At 50.2% G+C, this 18533-nt stretch overlaps 1 protein-coding gene across 5 annotated transcripts in view; it reads left to right on the forward strand.

Annotated features, from left to right (window-relative positions):
• Positions 1-90: 90 nt before the first annotated feature.
• BRD3 (bromodomain containing 3) overlaps positions 91-18533 on the forward strand; it is a 36072-nt gene continuing 17629 nt past the window's right edge. For 3 of the 5 annotated variants that reach the window (XM_058159007.1, XM_058159010.1, XM_058159011.1), the window contains exons 1-6: positions 129-307; positions 7721-8058; positions 14657-14794; positions 15024-15171; positions 17463-17692; positions 17917-18288. In XM_058159007.1, the coding sequence (XP_058014990.1) occupies positions 7858-8058; positions 14657-14794; positions 15024-15171; positions 17463-17692; positions 17917-18288 (1089 nt within the window). In that variant the 5' untranslated portion in view covers positions 129-307; positions 7721-7857. Of the gene's footprint in view, positions 308-484; positions 671-7720; positions 8059-14656; positions 14795-15023; positions 15172-17462; positions 17693-17916; positions 18289-18533 lie in introns of those variants that run through there. The other 2 variants (XM_058159008.1, XM_058159009.1) reach the window with 2 other exon arrangements.

Consider the following 18533-nt stretch of genomic DNA (forward strand, 5'->3'; position numbering starts at 1 on the left):
CGGCGAAGAAAGGCGGCGCGCGCAGGCTGGGGCTTGTAGTCCCCGCCGGGCGGAGCGCCGCGCCAGGCCGCGCCAGCGAACTACGCTTCCCGGCGGCCCGCGCGGCCGGCGCATGAGCGCAGCGCTGCGCCCAGTCCGCGCATCAGCCCGACTGGCCTCGGCGGGCGGCAGCGGACCGGAGCGGCGGCGGCGGCAGGAGGCTTGGTACGCAGCGCCCGCCCGCCAGCAACAGCCGGCCAGCCTGCCCGCCCGCCCGCCCGCCGGCCTGGCCAGGCGGGGGCGGCGGCGGCGGGGGCGGCGGGCCCAAGTAAGCGGGCGGGCGGGCGGGCGGGCCCAGGCCGGGAGGGAGGGAGGGAGGAGGGCGCTGCGGGGACCCCAACCGCCGCGCGGGGAGGGGCGCCACAGCAACAAAGGCGGGGGCGGGCGGGGCGGCGACTCTCCGCGCCATCTTCGGCGGCGGCGGCGGCCACACAAAGGCCGGCGCCATTCGGTGGGCCCTGCGAAGTGGCGCCTCCGGGGCGGCCGAAGCCCGGCCGGGGCCCCCTTGGATCGCCCCCTGCCCCGGGGCCGGCAGGCGGGAGTCCCCGAGTGTGCCTGGAGGGGCCTCTGACCGGGACCCGGCCGGCCGGGCCTCCTCGCCGCCGAGCGACCTTCTCTCGAGCCGGGGAAGGTGCGCCCCTCGCGGTCTCCGCCGCGGCGCTTCCCGCGAAGTTGGGGCGGCCTCCCCGGTGGGCCCCCCCGCGGCCTCTGCCAGCCGCCGGCTCTTCTCCGCAGCGGCGGGAGGCGAGGGGCGCCGGGCCTCGGGGCTCCCCGGGGGGCTTCCGGCCCTCTCCGTCTCTCTCCTTGGGCTGCGGAGCCGCTGCGCCCCCGGCCCCAGCTGAACTCTGCCGGGCTGGAGGAGGCGGCGGCTGCCGCCTCAGTTCCCCACCGGGCTGGGCGAGACAGGCAGCCATTCACCGTTGGGCGGTTCGGCCGGCTCGCTTCTCCTGCTCCAAGCCTCCGAGCTCCTGCAGCCCCTTCTCAGCTTTGATCAGAGGAGGCCGGCCTGGCAGCCTGGAAGAGCCGGCAAAGAAAGTTACTGACACCTGTCAAACCTTGAGAGCTTTGGAGGACCGGCAGGTTGCAGGGGCCCCACTGGGCTGCTGGGAAGCCTGGGCGCAAAGGGCAGCTCCCGGTTCCTTCAAATGGGGGATGGATTTTGCCCAGACGGAGAGAGGCCCGAGTGAAAGGTCTGCTAAACCAAACGTTGCTAAAGGTGCCGTAATTGATTGGGGGAAAGTCCCTGATCCAAGCTCTGAGACCAGGCTCGGGCCCCATTGCCCAGATCAGAGGCCCCTGGGAAGCCTGTCTCCTGAGTCCCGCAGAAAAGGCCTCCTGTCCCGTTAGGGTCGTGTCCTTTGCCCCATCCTTTAAAATGCATTTCTCTCATCGGGCTTTGGACCCTTAATTGGTTTTAGTTTTATGAGTGGATGAACTTCATATTTTGTGGTTTTTTTAACTGTTCCAAGCCAACTTGGAGTGCTTTATATTAGCAGAAGGGCAGGTGCAAATTTCATCATAAATGCCACGTTTTGGAGGGACGATTGTAAACCCTGGCATATTTAGCAGGCAGTAACAAAGCTACTCTATGCAGAGTGTAGTTTGAGCCAGTGTTTCTCTAGGTATTGCTCGGTGCTGATGGACTTTGACCCAAGGCAGAAAAGCACACACGCAGCCAGTGCACTATTGAAGTTTCCCCCCCTGTCAGCCTCCTTAAAGAGCAGGTGGGAACTTCCTTTCTCTTCCCCACCAGAGGTAAGGAACCCGCTTCTCAGGAGGGGACTTGAGGTGTTTAGGTTGCCGTAGGAAAGATAAAATGCTTCAAGTCATTTTGCTCAACTCTGGCTCTGAAGTTTGATTTCCAACCTGTAACTCTCTGGAAAGTCCTACTTGCTAATATTTATTCTAAACACTTAGAGGATAGTCTTTGGATTGCAGTACTAATTGATTGGAGTTCTTGAAGAACAGAAATTCAATAACTAACTGCAGTGGAGGCCTATATCAATACTTAAGTGCACACCTAGGAATAAATCCATTTGCCTGTAAGATTACAATGGCCCCAGTGATCGCACTGCTTCGGTTGTCAAGTCACATTTCCTATTCCTGCCCAGATGATGCTAAACTACTAAGCCCAGACGGCACAGAAGTTGTTGAAGGAGTTAGGAGAGATGCTTCTGCTCCCTCTTCAAGCCCTGCCTGGAAGATAAGTGAAAGGGAGAGGGCCTCTCATAAGTTGTGGATGATCTTTGGAAGCTGAATGTGTGCTTTGTTAGCCTAGTTCAGTACTTAAGTTGTGTGTCCCCCCCCCCCCCGTGGATTTATTCAGCAGTGAGTCTGATAGAATAGCCTCATTTCAGAGAGTGCAACCTTTGAGACGTTCTGTGACTTGGTTCACACACTGCCTAACACATTGTTTTCTTAAGCATGGCTCATTGAATGAGCTGTGATTGGTTAACGTTTGCACATCAAACTGTCTGAGCTTTACCAACTGCAGTACAGTAGCCGTTTCATAGAAAGCAGCTGAAATGGCTTTGCGTACAGTGATGCAGTCAGTCCGACTTCAGCCATCACTTCTTCATGGGTTTTTATGTGTAATAGAAACAGGGTCGCCTAGCAGTTGAAGTTCTGTGGGGGTGTTCTGTGAACTTGGTTGTTTTCTTGCAGACATTTCATTACCCTACCTAGGTAACATCATCAGTGCTAGTAAGGAGTGCTGTTTGCTGTCAGTTTATATTCCGGTGTCTTGCCTGTCTGTGTGGGTGGGGGGGTTTCTTTGGTTGGGCTGTTTACTGATGGCTCTTTGGCAGTTTCTTGACTGTTGGTCTGAAGTTAACCTGGAGTTAATCTGTGCTGATCTGGGTGCTGATTGCTGGTGGAGAGGTGCTGGGGTCTTTTCGATTCTCTTTTGAACTGGTGGATGGTCTCTTTTGCATAATCTGTAGATGCTGTTAATGTCTATGTGTTCGTTGATGGCTGATTTGTCAGAGTACCAGGCTTCTAGACATTCCCTGGCATTTTTGGACTTGGCCTGGTCTAGGATAGTCACATTTTCCCAATTGAAACTATGGTTAAATCTGTCTCTATGTTGTGAAATTAAAGAATTTTCGTCTTGTCTTCTAACTGCCAGTTGGTGCTCATGGATGTGTTCTGCCTATTATAACTGTACATAATATAGTTGATTTGTATACACATATAAATGTTAAAAGTTTACGATCTTGTAGGACTGCTTTCCAGGGCTGGGGCTGGGGCATGCCTGGTGTAGGGAGTGGGGTTTGCTCTCATTTTATGGATCCGTGGCTTGTTCTGCTGGTGTGGGTGGAAGTGGTCTTGGTGGTTCTTGGCGGTTCTTTGCTGTTTATTGTTAGCTTATTGGTCTGAGTTGGGGTTCCATCGCAGTGCATTGAATTTAATGTTTCCCTACTATAAATAAGCCGGAGGTGCAGTGGAGGCTTTGTGTCTCTGGAGGTCTCTGCTATGCTGGTTTGTGGAAGGGAGTTTTGGCTCTGCCTGAATCACAGGAAAGGAGAAGGAGCTACGCTGGTTCATATGCTACGGGGCACCTTCTTCATGAGGATGTCTAAGCTTATTTCATGGAGGAAGTATGCAAAAAGTTCCACTAAGAAGAAAAATCACCACTTTGGCTTTTTTAAAAAAACAGCCCAGCCGGCTGAATGGCTTTCTAAAATCACAGTCTTTGTAATTACTTGCCTTCCCCAGCAACAGGTTGTGGAAGGAACTTGGGGTAAATCACCTGATTCCCTAAGGTTGTTTTGGACTACAGCTCCCATAATCCCTAGTCACAAGGGTCAGAGATGATGAAAACCCTAATTGCCAGGAGGGCAGCGTGCCAAAGAGTGGCAGACTGAAATGGTTGGGTAGAAGGAAGGAGCCCTTGGATGGAGGAGAGCCATGGGGTGGGTGGGGGGTGGAGGTGGGCACAGCAGGGCTGCCTGTGGGATTGAAGTGCTGCCTTATAACAGAGAAGTTCCTGGCATTCAGAATGCAGCAGCCTCTGAAACTTTGGTGGAGGAGCTGAAATACAGCGTTGTTTTGTGCCTGCTAGACCTCCTCGTTATTTGAAGGCTGCTTCATTTATTTACAGCAATAAAAAATTCTGGGGAGAATTGCAGCAATTTTTCTGTCATTCAGGTTTATTGTTTCTGACAAATACAAAAACCGGATGCCTGAAAACGTGTGTATGCACCTGAGTGCCATTCTTGGAAAAAGTTAGCTCTTTCTTTCTTTCTTTCTTTCTTTCTTTCTTTCTTTCTTTCTTTCTTTCTTTCTTTCTGTGTGGGACTCAGGAGGTTTTTTTTCCTTTTTTCTTGGAAAAGTAATTGGTGAGAGCCAATTTGGTGTAGCAGTTAAAGGAAACCAGAAGAATGCAAATTGTCATCCTCCCTTAGGGGTGAAAGCCGGATGGGTGATTTTGGGGCAGGTGCTCTCTCCCCCTCTCCCCCTTTCTCTTTCCCCCTTTCCCCAACCTACCTCACAGGATTGTTGTGGAGAAAACAGGCGGCATTAAGCTATGTATGCTGCCTCGAATTAAAAAAATAATAAAAGCAGGATAAAAAACTAGTCCATAAGTAAACAGAATTGCCAGGATCTGAGAAACGTTTGCAGTCGCCCACCAGGTGTTTGCTGCCTTCCAGAGCCTCTTTTGTGGCCTGCCACAGATGCCACTTCTCTGCAGGGGGATGTGGGTAAGTTGGAGGGTCTTCTCCAGCACCAGCGGGGTCCCTGCTCCTCTGGCTCCTGGGCGCAACACAGGGACTTCTCCCGGTACTTTTCAGCTCTGGTTGCCAGCCAGCCAGCCAGCCAGGCCCTCTGACTTCAGCATGGCGGTTGGAATCCACAGTGCACAGAGAGCGTCTAGTCGAGGTGTAACTGCTTTCCTTGAGGCACTTTTGATGAGCTTTTGGGGAGCTCCTGAGTTCTCAGACACGTTTCGAAGCATGGACTGACTGCACTTTATGGGAGTCGGAAGATTTAACGCTTGAGCTTCGATTCAAGAGCAGCCTCAGCATTTGGGCTCCACCTGATGACTGAACGAAGCCAGCATCTTGCTTGGCTTTGAAGCAGAGGCCTGGATAATGAGAGGTGGTGGTACCCAGGAGGCGCCCTGGGAACCGTAGGAAGTGGTTTCGTGAGTTCCGCATTACTCATGTCATTACTGAGCTTGTATATAACATTTACAGGGAGGTTGCTGGAATGAGCTTTCCAGAGCCCTTCGTGTCTCTCTCCCCCCCCCCAAAAAAAATATCTTACATCTCTTCAGGAGGGAAGGAACAAGAAAAAACAACATACTTTTTTGGTTTTTAACACACAGGTAGTTGTAGCCTAAACAGGATCCGAGAGTTGGATGATGGGCTGTGTGCAACCAGGAGAACTTACTTAATAGTTTCCCATCATTTATAGCCAGAAGTAACTTTGCAAATTCTAGGCTGTGGGAACTGTTGTTTTATTATTATTATTTTATTTATTTATTTATTAAATTTTTATACCGCCCTTCTCCCGAAGGACTCAGGGCGGTGTACAGCCAAAAAGATAAAAACTCAGTATATATACAATTATACAATTAAAACAGAAATTTAAAACAAAGCATATTAGAAAAAAAGGCCGACATTAAAAATTTAAAAATTTAAAAATTTAAAAAATTTAAAAATTTAAAAACCCTAACACAATAAAACCCCAATTAAAATTAATAAAAACTATTAAGCTAGTCCCGCTTGAATAAATAAGTATGTTTTTAGCTCACGACGAAAGGTCCGAAGATCAGGCACTTGGCGTAGGCCAGGGGGAAGCTCATTCCAGAGCGTAGGAGCTCCAACAGAGAAGGCCCTGCCTTTTAATTTTAATTAAGTTTTAATCTATAGCAACATTTTGGGGATTGATACCAAAGTATAAACCGTTGTTATGGTGATGAAAAACTGCTTCAGAATATCAGAAAAAGATGGACTTGGTTAGTGCCTATGAGGGGAGCGGGGGAAGTTTTGCAAACTGTCCCCAATTTTGTGGCCATTTAGGTGGCTTCAAAGTGGTGGGGCTCCCTGCAGATTGGAAGGTCAGTTGCAGAAGGCCCCTGCCTGGGCCATCCCTGCTCTTTGCACTCTCTTCTGGCCACATGGAGTGGCCCGTGAGAGGCAGAAATGTTTGAGGAAGCCCTTGGTTCATTGTCTGGAAGTTTTTCTTTTACTGAGACTCCACCCTCGGGAAAAGCTTTGCTCTTACGTGACTCATCTCTTCATATGGGGAGCCCTGTGACTATTAAACCCAGTGATGGGAGACATTTGGTGGAGTTTGCAGTTTTCACTGGGGAAAAAAGAGAGTTACTCCTGGAATAGATTCATCTGTTGCCTTCTTTGGGACATTTCCCATATTTAAACAAATTATACATTGATTTATTACATGAATCCTTGAAAAGATCAAATCTTTATTCACTTGAAATGACTGATGGTATCGAAATTGGATTTTGCTGTTGGTGTGTTGTTTTATTTTATTGTCAGAATGAAAATGCCTCAACTGCCTTATGGTTAATAGTTTTAAATTAAGATAGTCCCTTTGCTAGTACTTTGATTCACATTGTCTTAGCCTAATGTAAAAAAACAATGCTTAGCTATTTTGAACAAACTATTTGTTTGCTTACTTTCCTTATGAATGTTAAATGAAAACCAAGTCATCATATGGATGGAGGCCTGTTGCGTGCACCAAGGACAAAGAGCTGAACAAAATCACTTATCACTTTACATTGTGTCCGTAAAGAAACTACTAGCAAAGACTTAGCTGGAGTAAAGATTCTGACCAAAAAAAACCCCCATGGGATCCTATTTGCCATTTTGTACTTGACTAAGGCAAATGTTGACGGACTTCAATTCCCCCCCCCCCCAAAAAAAAGGTAAAATCACTTGTAGTGATGGAGGTCCTTGGTGCTCTCTGAGCTCGGCTGTTTTCTTGAAGACGTTCCTTTATCTTCATTGATGATTGTAGGATTGTGTGCTCGCTCTTCAAGAGGCAGTTCAAATTTCACTGGAGGTTTTGTGTAACACTAGATGCGGCCAACACAAAATGCTTCAGTATGTTGTGGGAATCCATAAAGGCACCTCTTCTTTGGGGCAGATCTTGTTATTTAGGCATAACAGTTGATAAATTGGGTTTGAAACTTCAGAGCGTGTGCTACATTTCCCTCTGCCCAATGGGAAGAACTGGCCCTGGCCTTAGAAAGAGGGGATGTGATGGAAGCCCGCCCCCCCTTTCCCTGATGTTTGTAATTGTCACGGTGGCGACTCTGAGTTTGTCAGTTTGTTCCCAAAGACTTTCTCTTCCTGAAAATCACCCATGATCGATCGGTGGCAGTTTACTGTACTTAATAAGCCTATCACTGATGGGGCCCCTCAATATCTTTAGGGAGGTTCTGTTCTGCATGTGGTTTTCCCTTTTAGGTCTATGAGCCATAGACCTGGGTGGCTTCTGGCCCCAGAGTTGGTTGCTTCTTCCTCTGCTCTGGGTTGAGTGATGGGGATGCAAGAAAGGAGACTGAAGCTCTCCAAATGGATCATATTTATTTCTGGAGTGCCAAAAGTAATTCATGGAATCTGGGAAAAGAGGTTGGATGCTTTGTCCCCAAAACGCTTCCCTTTCCCACTGAAGAAACTGACGTGCTTTTTCTCTTTGCCCTTTCCAGGCTGCGTATCTGGTCCCTGGAAATGGGATGCCCATCCCACGCGGGGAGCATCAAAGGCGGCCCTCTTCCTCCTCCTCCTCCTCCTCCTCCTCCCTTTTGCTGCGGCTGCCCTCAGTGAAGCCAGGAGGCGGGGAACCATGTCTGCCCTTACATCAGCCATCCAGGCCCCCCAGGGGCCAGTCAACCCTCCTCCCCCAGAGGTCACCAACCCTACCAAGCCTGGGAGGAAGACGAACCAACTGCAGTACATGCAGAATGTGGTGGTGAAGACCCTGTGGAAGCACCAGTTTGCCTGGCCCTTCTATCAGCCAGTTGACGCCATTAAATTAAACTTACCGGTGAGTGATATTTCCTGTGTGTGTGTGGCTTTCTCTTTTTTTTGAATGTCTCTGTCAAGACATTTAACATTTAAGTTCTGCACCATGGTTACATTTAAAATCAGGGCATTATAGACCAGGGGTGTCAAACTCAAGGCCCATGGGCAGGATCTAGCTTGTGGGGTGCTTAACTCCTGCCCATAGGCCTTTGTTGGCCAAAACGGGCCACGCGTGGGGGGCTCAGGAGCCTCCACGTGGACCGTTTTTGGCTGGCAGAATGCTGCAGGAGGCATCCGACCCATCTCCCCACTGCACTCCATGCCCCCCCCTCCTTCCCCCACCGGCCCAGGGTGGAGAACTACAATGCTGATTTGGCCCGTGAAGAAAGAACACGCCTGCTATAGATGATATCGTATAAAGGTGTCTTTTGAAGCTGCCTGCAAACAGAGTTAAAACTGTCAAGTTGGGTGAAAAGTGAGATTCAGGAGGTTCTCTTGGCTCATTGATTCCAATTGAAGGCCATGTTTGATAGGCACGTGCGCCTGAAGATGGAACAATTAGTCCATAACACAGCCACGGTTACCCTGTGCATGTGGAGTTTGGGTTTTGAGGTGGCAGTCAGAATCCTGCCTCCTAAGAGAATTCTCTAGTCACTCTCTATGTGCTTGTGTTGCTAAATGGAGAGATTCCCACCCCATCCTTGGAGAGTAAACATTGCATCACCTTCACCATAACAGCAAAAATAGCAGCTTTCTGATGTCTTGCAGTAGGCTTACTGGCTCTGCTAAGTCGCTCAGATCCTGCAGGATTTTCCTTAACTTTCCAGATTCCCAAAGCAGAACAGCTGGTTAGCCTAATTTCTCTCTCTTCCCACTTAGTTATTTTATTTATTTATTTGAAATCCAGAAGAAAATAAAGAAATCCTCTCCCCAAATAATGTTGAATTTTAGCCGAGGCAAACATGACCACACACATAGAATGATGGCACTTTGGCATTCCATCTTAAATGAAACAAAGCCAAGTAGAACAAAAGTGACCAGCCTGGCTCAATATTTTGTTTCTGATAAAAGGCAGGAAAACACAAAATGGCAACAGCACTTCTGTACCGCTTCATAGTGCTTTACAGCCGTCTCTAAGCGGTTTGTAATAGTCAGTCTATTGCTCCCAACAATCTGGGTCCTCATTTTCATTCATTTCATTTCATTTATTAAATTTCTATACCGCCCTTCTCCCGAAGGACTCAGGGCGGTTTACAGCCAATAAAACATAATTTATAAACAGACTTAAAATACAGTATAAAAATCTAATTCTATTTGGCTAATATCAATTAAAAATTATGCTAAAAACAATAATAAAACCCCATTTAAAACAATAGTAACTGAGGCCAACCCTGCACGGTGGAATAAAAAAGTCTTGTGCTTGCGACGGAAGGTCCGGAGGTCGGGGAGTGATCGTAACCCCGGAGGAAGCTCATTCCAGAGGGTGGGTGCCCCCACAGAGAAGGCTCTCCCCCTGGGGGTCGCCAGCCGGCATTGTTTGGCTGACGGCACCCTGAGGAGACCCTCTCTGTGGGAGCGCAAAGGTCTGTGGGAGGCTATCGGTGGCAGCAGGCGGTCCCGTAAATAACCCGGTCCCGTGCCATGGAGCGCTCTAAAGGTGGTTACCAACACCTTGAATTGCACCCGGAAGACCACCGATAACCAGTGCAGCCTGCGCAGGAGAGGTGTTATATGGGAGCCACGAGGAGCTCCCTCTATCACCCGCGCAGCCGCATTCTGGACCAGTTGGAGCCTCCGGGTGCCCTTCAAGGGGAGCCCCAAGTAGAGAGCTTTACAGTAGTCCAGGTGGGAAATGACGAGGGCATGAGTGACTGTGCAGAAGGAATCCCGGTCTATGAAGGGGCGCAACTGGCGTATCAGGCGTACCTGATAAAAAGCTCCCCTGGCTACGGCCGTCATATGGTCTTCTAATGACAGCCGAGCATCCAGGAGAACGCCCAAGTTGCGGACCCTCTCCATAGGGGCCAATGACTCGGCTCCAACAGTCAGTGATGGGACCAGCTGACTGTACCGGGACGCTGGCATCCACAGCCACTCGGTCTTGGAGGGGTTGAGTCAGAGCCCGTTTCTCCCCATCCAAACTCGCACGGCCTCCAAACACCGGGACATCACGTCAACAGCCTCGTTGGGGTGGTCTGGGGTGGAAATGTACAGCTGAGTATCATCAGCGTACTGATGATATTACACCCCAAAACCACGGATGATCTCACCCAGCAGCTTCATATAGATGTTGAACAAGACAGGCAAGAGAATCGACCCCTGTGGCACCCCACACATGAGTCGCCTCGCGGTCGACCTCTGCCCCCCTGCCAACACCGTCTGCGATCGGTCAGAGAGATAGGAGGAGAACCACCGGAAAACAGTGCCCCCCACTCCCAATCCCTCCAGCCGTCGCAGCAGGATACCATGGTCGATGGTATCAAAAGCCGCTGAGAGGTCTAATAGGACCAGGACAGAGGAACAACCCCTATCCCGGGCCCTCCAGAGATCATCTACCAATGCGACCAAAGCCGTTTCCGTGCTGTACCCAGGTCGGAAACCAGACTGGAACGGGTTTAGATAAACTGTTTCATCCAGGTACCGGGGAAGCTGTCATGCTACCACACTCTCAACAACCTTCGCCACAAAGCGAAGGTTGGAGACCGGACGATAGTTCGATAAAATAGCTGGATCCAGGGAAGGCTTAACAAGGGGCCTCACCACCGCCTCTTTCAAGGTGGACGGGAAGACATCCTCCCTCAAAGAAGCATTAACAATTCCCTGTAGCCAGCCTCGTGTAACCTCCTGTGTGGCCAGTACCAACCAGGAGGGACACGGGTCCAATAAATATGTGGTCGCCTTCGGCCTCCCTAGTATCCTGTCCGTGTCCTCGGGAGCTGCAGACTCAAACTTATCCCAGATAACCTCATCAAGACCAGCCTCCGTCATCCCACCTGAATCTACCCCATCAGAGTCCAGCCCATCCCGAATCTGAGCGATTTTATCGTGCAGATATTGACCAAAGTCCTCAGCACGTTCCTGCAAGATGTCCTCCCGCGCTTCCTGATGTAGTAGGGAGCGGGTCACTCTAAACAGAGCGGCTGGGCGGTTATCTGCCGATGCAATAAGAGTGGAAAAATACTCATGTTTTCCACTCTTATCGCCACTAGATAGGTCTGAATATGAGACCTAACTAGTGTCCGATCAGATTCAGAACGACTGGCCCTCCAATCACTCTCTAGGCGTCTTTTCCGGCACTTCATCTCTCTCAGCTCCTCGGAGTACCAAGGAGCTGGTCGAGATCGGCGCTGGGTCAGAGGCCTCAAAGGCACGACTCGGTCCAGAACCCCCGCTGCTGACCTTTCCCAGGCGGCGACGAGTTCTTCCGCCGAGCCGTGAGCAAGGCCCTCAGGAAGTGGCCCAAGCTCCGTCAGAAACCTCTCCGAGTCCATCAGGTGCCTGGGACGGAACCAACGAGTCGGTTCCGTCTCCCTGCGGTGTGGGTTGGCGGTTCTGAAGTCGAGTCGAAGGAGTGAATGATCTGACCATGACAAGGGATTAATAACTAGGTCCCCTAATTCCAGATCTTAGCGATCTAGATTTTAGTGACCTCAGAAGGATGGAAGGCTGAGTCAACCTTGAGCCGGTGAGAATCGAACTGCTGGCAGTTGGCAGAGTTAGCCTGCAATGCTGCATACTAATCAATGCGCCACCACAGCTGATGATAGATAGATAGATAGATAGATAGATAGATAGATAGATAGATAGATAGATAGATAGATAGATAGATAGATGGATGGCAGGCAGATTGACTGATTAACTGACAGATATAGCACTTATATAGCACTTCATAGTGCTTTACAACCCTCTAAGCAGTTTATACAGTCAGCATTTCCCCCCCAACAATCTGGCTCCTCATTTTAGCGACCTCAGAAGGATGGAAGGCTGAGTCAACCTTGAGCTGGTGAGAACCAAAGTGTGGCATTTGAAAAAGATTTTTTCCAATCATTGTCATCATCATCATAGAGCTGGAAGGGAGCTTGGAGGTCTTCTGGTCCAACCTCCTGTTGAAGCAAGAGACCCTAAACCATTTCAGACAGCTGGCTGTCCCGTCTCTTCTGAAAAACCTCCAAGCCTGCTATCCTGCCACCCCTAATTCTTCTTTCCTTTAGACTGGCCAGACCCAAAACCTGCAGCCATTCTTCATATGGCTTAGTCTTGTGGCTGCTTTTCACACTTATGACCGTTGCAGCATCCCCACGGTCACGTAATCAGAATTTGGGCACTTGGGGTGAATTTATGACGGTTGCATTGTCCCCTTTTGCGACCTTCTGACAAGCAAAGTCAATGGGGGAGCCAGATTCACTTAACAAGAGTTTGTTAAAATCAGCTCTTTAAAAGTGTAAGACACTGGTTGGATTATTTTCTTTTGCTGGTGTTTGCATTATATTGAATTCAGATATTCAATATAAGCCTCCACTCAGTCACCATCTGGCAGCTTCCACGCCCTCTTCCACTTCTTCTCTATTAGTAGGAATTAGATCCAGCGTAGCTTTTCCTCTAGTTCCCTTCTCTGCCTTTTGGATGAGAAAGTTGTCAGCTAGGTTGGTTAGCCATTTGTTCCATCTCCCACTTTCCGCAGAGTTTGTCTTCCAGTTGATATCAGGATAGTTAAAGTTTCCCATTACTAGTGTAGTATGTTAATTGTTTAGCAAAAAGGCCACCTATTGCTTTTGCTTGATTGGGTGGCCTGCAATATACGCCTTTTTCCTTTTATGTTGACCAATATGGATTCTAGGAGGTTTTCATCCTGGCTTGTTGTTACCATATAATATGGTATGGTAATAGTGGTTACCATATCTTGTACAAGAATATTCAGTGTATTTATACATTGTGCAAAGACAAATATATAATATTTATGAGAGGAAAAGAATACCGAGATATTTAGGGTTTATTGTCAAAACTCCCCACCATCAGACTTACCTGGGGTTAATGATGTTTTTGATTGGTTATTAAAACTGTCTTACTGTCTTGCTGGTTTTCACTGTGTTGTGAATGTGATTGTTTTCCTTGCACTACACCTAGGGATAAGATTAATTCATGCTCTTAATTACATGCTACTATCACTGCTATCTTCACTGCAGGAATTGGGTATGTATAGTCTAGAGCAGGGGGGTCAAATTTGATTTCATTGAGGGCCGCATCAGGGTTGTGCTTGACCTTGGGGGGGGGCGTGGGGGACATGGCCAGGGGGACGTGACCAGCTGAATGTCACTCGTGTTGGGGGCGCCTGTGGTGGCCCAAGTGCTCTGCCAGTGAAAACGGGCTCCTGAGCTCCGTATTTGGCTGTGACAGCCTCCTGCAACCCACAGCCAATGAAAAATGGAGCTCGACAGAGGGTTGTAGGAGGCTGTCGCAGCCGAAAACAGAGCTCGGGAGCCCGTTTTCACTGGCAGAGGCACTGCGGGTCGGTCCCTCACTGTTTCCAGAGCAACCCCATGGGCCAGATCTCAGTACCCCGCGGGCCAGATCCGGCCCCTGGGCCTTGAGTTTGACACCCCTGGTCTAGAGAAAAGAAGTAGTAGTGGTGACATGATAGCAGTATTCCAGTATTTATGGGGCTGCCACAAAGAAGACTGGGTCAACTTATTCTCCAAAGCACCAGAGGGCAGGACAAGAAGCAACGGATACAAACTAATCAAAGACAGAAGCAACTTGGAATTAAGGAGAAACTTCCTAATAGTGAGGAGAATTAACCAGTGAAACAGAAGTTACCTTTAGAAGTTGCTGTGTTTCATCACTGGAGGCTTTAAAGAAAAGACTGGACAGCCCCCTATCTGAAATGGTATAGGCTCTCCTGCTGTTGCAGGGGCCTGGGCTAGAAGACTCCAAGATCCCTTTGAGCTGTATTCTGATTGATTGATTAATTGCTCCATCCATCACTCTCCAACTCTATCAGAATTTTGGGCTTCCCTTGACATGGCCTTTCTTGCTAGCTATCTTCTAAGGCAGGGGTGTCAAACTCAAGGTCCGCGGGCCAGATCCGGCTTATGATTGTGGTTAGATCTGGCCAGCGGAGCTGCCCTGGAAATAGTGAAGGACCTTGGCCCCGGCCCAAGCTGGCCAAGTGCTGATATAAAACTTGGTGACGGCCATCCAGGCTGGAACACAGTCAGCCTTAGATCCACAGGGCCACCCTGGAGCCAGCAAAGGGCTGCTCCCACCCTACCCCCTGGGCACGTGCTGGAGACAATGGATCCACCCACCCACCTGGTCCACCACAGGCGCACCCGGAGTGAGCAATGTCGGGCTGGCCACGCTCACCCAGTTGGCTGTGACCATCCGCCCCCCCCCCCGCCCACCCTGAGGCCAACCACAACCCCTGATGTAGCTTTCAATGAAACGGAGCCTGACACCCCCCCCCCCCCCCCGTTCTGAGGTGATCCCCAGGGTGCCAGTGAAAGTCTTTTTCTTTTTAACTTGGCTGTAAACCGCCCTGAGTCTTCGGAGAAGGGCGGTATAGAAATGTAAATAATAAATAAATAAATAAATAAAGACTGACTGTTTCCTCTCCCCAACAGGATTACCACAAAATCATCAAGAACCCGATGGACATGGGCACCATCAAGAAGCGCCTGGAGCACAACTACTACTGGAGCGCCAGTGAATGCATGCAGGATTTCAACACCATGTTTACCAATTGTTACATTTACAACAAGGTAAAGGATCTAGTCCGCTCTTTTCTGGGGGAGGCTCGTGGCATTTACAGGCTCTCGGAAGGGGGCGTTGGCTCTCAATTTCTCCCTTGGGCCCAAAACCTCTGAGGCCAAATGGACCTCTGTCCCCAAAAGCTAGCAATGAATGTGTGGACATTTGCATTTCAGTTTGCCTTCGTCCCTGTGTGTTACTCTCCATTTCCTTCTTTTTCCGGGCCTTTTTCTCTGCCAGCCAACGGATGATATCGTCCTCATGGCCCAAGCCTTGGAAAAGATCTTCCTGCAGAAAGTGGCCCAGATGCCTCAGGAGGAAGTGGAGCTGCTGCCCCCTGTGCCCAAAGGCAAAGCTCGGAAGATGGCAGTTGGGACCCCCACCCCAGGTCAGAGAGAAAGGCTGCGCATGCAGGCCTAATGGCCATAACAGTGGGGTTCATGGAAAGGGACGAGGCAGAGGCGGAGCAGAGAAACATTCCTGGGGATTTTATTTTATTTGTTTATTATTCCATTTATTGGTTGCCTATCCTGCAGTTCAACACGGGGGACGTGGCTCCTGAAGGCCAAGAGAGATTCTCAGATGACCACTGCCATCTCGCCTCTCCTGCCTTGGGGTCTCGGCTGGTGCCAAACCTAGTTGAACCAAGGGGACGCACCCTCCCACGCACACACATAAGATGTTGGCCAGGCCTCCGTAATGCATGCCACCTTGGAATCTTGCTTGTCCCCTTCCCTTTAGACATGGTATAGCTTTGATTTAGCAGAAAAAATTGCAACTATACCCCAAGCTAGTAAGAAGTGGGTTGGATAACGCAGGCAGGGGTGAAATGGAGACGTCGTGGGCTGTTCGTGGATGGTTGCTCCTCAAACTGGAGAGGGCATTGAGAGGAGAGCACCAGATTCAGTCCAGAGAGCCAAGTCCGTCCATCCATTCCCCCCCCCCCGCTCCATATTTTCATTATGGTTTGGATGGAGAGATGGAAGGAAAGGCCATCTTTTACAGGCGATGCAGAATTGGCTACACAGCTTGCTTGCTTATTTGTTGATTTGTTTGTTTGTTTAATGCCCTTGATGACAGAAATAAAATAGAAACTAGTCTCGACCAATTAAAATGAAATGTAACAGGGAATAGTGGAAAGTCCCTCACGTAAGAAACAAAAGTCAAATTCTCAGGGCCAGGATGGGAATCGTCTTGGGGGACTGTTGGTTTTCCACCACAGCTCCCCAGACCTCATTCCTGGCTCTCTAAATGGCCCCGTAATCTTTCTTCTACTCTTCCCTCATCAGCTCATTCATCTAGTGCAGGGGTGTCAAACTCAAGGGCTTAGATCTGGCCCGCGGGGCTGCCCTGGAAACAGCGAAGGACCGCAGTGCCTCTGCCGGTGAAAATGCAGCTCGGGAGGGCTGCATGCGGCCCCATCCCCCCGGGCTTCATTTTGGCTGGCAGAGGGCTATCAAAACAAACTAAAAACAAAGAAGGGACAGAAAAGGAGGAAGGGAAAGAGGAAAGAAAAAGAAAAAGAAGGAAAGAGGGGAAGGAAGGAAAGAAGAAAGGAGAAGGAAAAGGGAAGGGAAAAAAAGAAAAGGAAGGAGATGATAATGAGAGGGAGGGAGGGAGGGTCTGAGGGAAGTCCTGCCTTAGCACTTGGCCACCACAGGAGCCCCCGACACGAGTGACGTTGAGCTGCCCCCACCCTCCTGGCCCCCCGAGGTCAAACAGAATCCTGTTGCAGCCCTCAATGAAATCGAGTTTGACACCCCTGGTCTAGTGGAAGAGGGTCTTTCCTCTGATGACATTCGGTCAGGGGGTCTAGCAGCTTTTTTCTAGAATTCATTGCAGGTTCTTTTGCTGTGGCCATTCAGCGTAGTGTGACACGCCACGGCTACATCACCAACCAATTCTTGGTTTTGTCCACATTCAGAGCAGCTTTGATTCATGCTTCTGAGGTTCATTGTGGCGCTTTCGTTCATGATTAAACCTTAATTTCCCATGTGCACTTTCCCTACCTCCATAAGATCAAACCATCTTCATTCGCCATCTGTTATCCTTCCTTTCCCTTTCTCTTTCTTTCACAGGCACATAGCATAATTTTCTCCCCCCTCCCTTTATTAATGTTCTTTACTATTTTTTCATTTATGCTCCATATTTCATGTTTGCCATAGTGGTGCGGTGGCTTAGAGATGGAGCCCTCGCCTCACAATTGCGAGGCTGTAGCGGCTGGTATTTTCTCTCTTTGGGCACACTGAGTAAAGATCTACTGTCAACTCTGCATTGGCGATAGGAAGGGCATCCAGCCAGTAAACACTCAGCCTCCATTCAGCTGCCCTGACTCCACCCTGATCCTCAAATTTTGTTGTTTTCAATACATTCTGAAGGTCTTCAATTGTTTTCATATTTTGTATCAGTAAATGTTGTTTTACAGAATAGATTCTGTTTTAAATTTTGACCATGGGCATATCATTGCTTCTGGCATTTTGATTTGGCTTATCCATATGTGTGGCTATTTTTAAAAAAGTATCGTGTGTGTGTGTGTGTGTCGGTCTTTTTTTAAGCCTACGCAATATAATACAATTTTACAGAGTTGGGGAGGGAGGGAGAGAAGATTCCCATGGCATCAATTCCATAGCCAAGGAAAAGCCAGCCTTCCTCTCGACGTCCTTGCTTTCCTTCCGGCAGGCACCCAGCACCCAGCAGCCACGGCCGTCTCCTCCGCATCACCCCCGGCGCCCTTCCAGAACGTCCCTCCGTCGGTATCTCAGACGCCCGTAATTGCCGCCACGCCTGTGCCAACCATCACTGCGAACGTCACCCCCATCACTGCCCCCCCTGCGACGCCCGTGCTGCCTCCCCCTCCTCCTGCCGCCCCAATCATGGCCGTCGTTCCCCCAACACCGCCCATCGTCAAGGTAATGGGGGCCTCCCCTCTCTGCGCAGGCGCTTCTCCTCCGGGGCAGGGGTGGGGCTGGGGGGCTGCCTCCGCTGCCCCTTCCCTGCAGAGGTTGGTGTGTTTCTGGTCTCAGGCCAGAGAGATGCCGCCATCTTTCTGGGCCCCCTATGTTCCTCCTGACTCCCCTTCTTGGGGGCTGCTTCTCCACCTGCCCCCTCCTTATGGGCTGTGCTTGAATTTCAGAAAAAGGGGGTGAAGCGGAAAGCGGATACCACCACTCCCACCACGTCGGCCATCACCGCCAGCCGGAGCGAATCCCCCCCACAGCTGTTGGACTCGAAGCAGGCCAAAGTGGTGGCTCGGCGGGAAAGCGGTGGCCGGCCCATCAAACCGCCAAAGAAGGACCTGGAAGATGGGGAGGTGCCCCAGCACGCGGGCAAGAAGGGCAAGCTCTCGGAGCACCTCAAGTACTGCGACAGCATCCTGAAGGAGATGCTGTCCAAGAAGCACGCGGCCTACGCCTGGCCCTTCTACAAGCCGGTGGACGCCGAAGCCCTGGAGCTGCACGACTACCACGACATCATCAAGCACCCCATGGACCTCAGCACCGTCAAAGTAGGTCGCCTCTGCCCCCCCGGGAAGGTTTGCCCGGCAGAGCCTGGTTAGGCGCCCTGGCCGCCCCTCCTTCCCCATGCTTGACCCACCTGTGGTAGGTGGGGCTGCTGGAGCCCCGGTTCCTGCCCACAAGATTAGTCCTCAACTTACGGTCAAAAACTGGCATTTTTGGTTGGAAGTCAGTCAGGTGATCCCAGGATGCTTACAATCATTGTAAGTACTTGTTAGTTGCCAAGAGCCCAAAT

Source organism: Ahaetulla prasina, chromosome 16 (assembly GCF_028640845.1).
Source record: "Ahaetulla prasina isolate Xishuangbanna chromosome 16, ASM2864084v1, whole genome shotgun sequence".
Taxonomy (NCBI): Eukaryota; Metazoa; Chordata; class Lepidosauria; order Squamata; family Colubridae; genus Ahaetulla; species Ahaetulla prasina.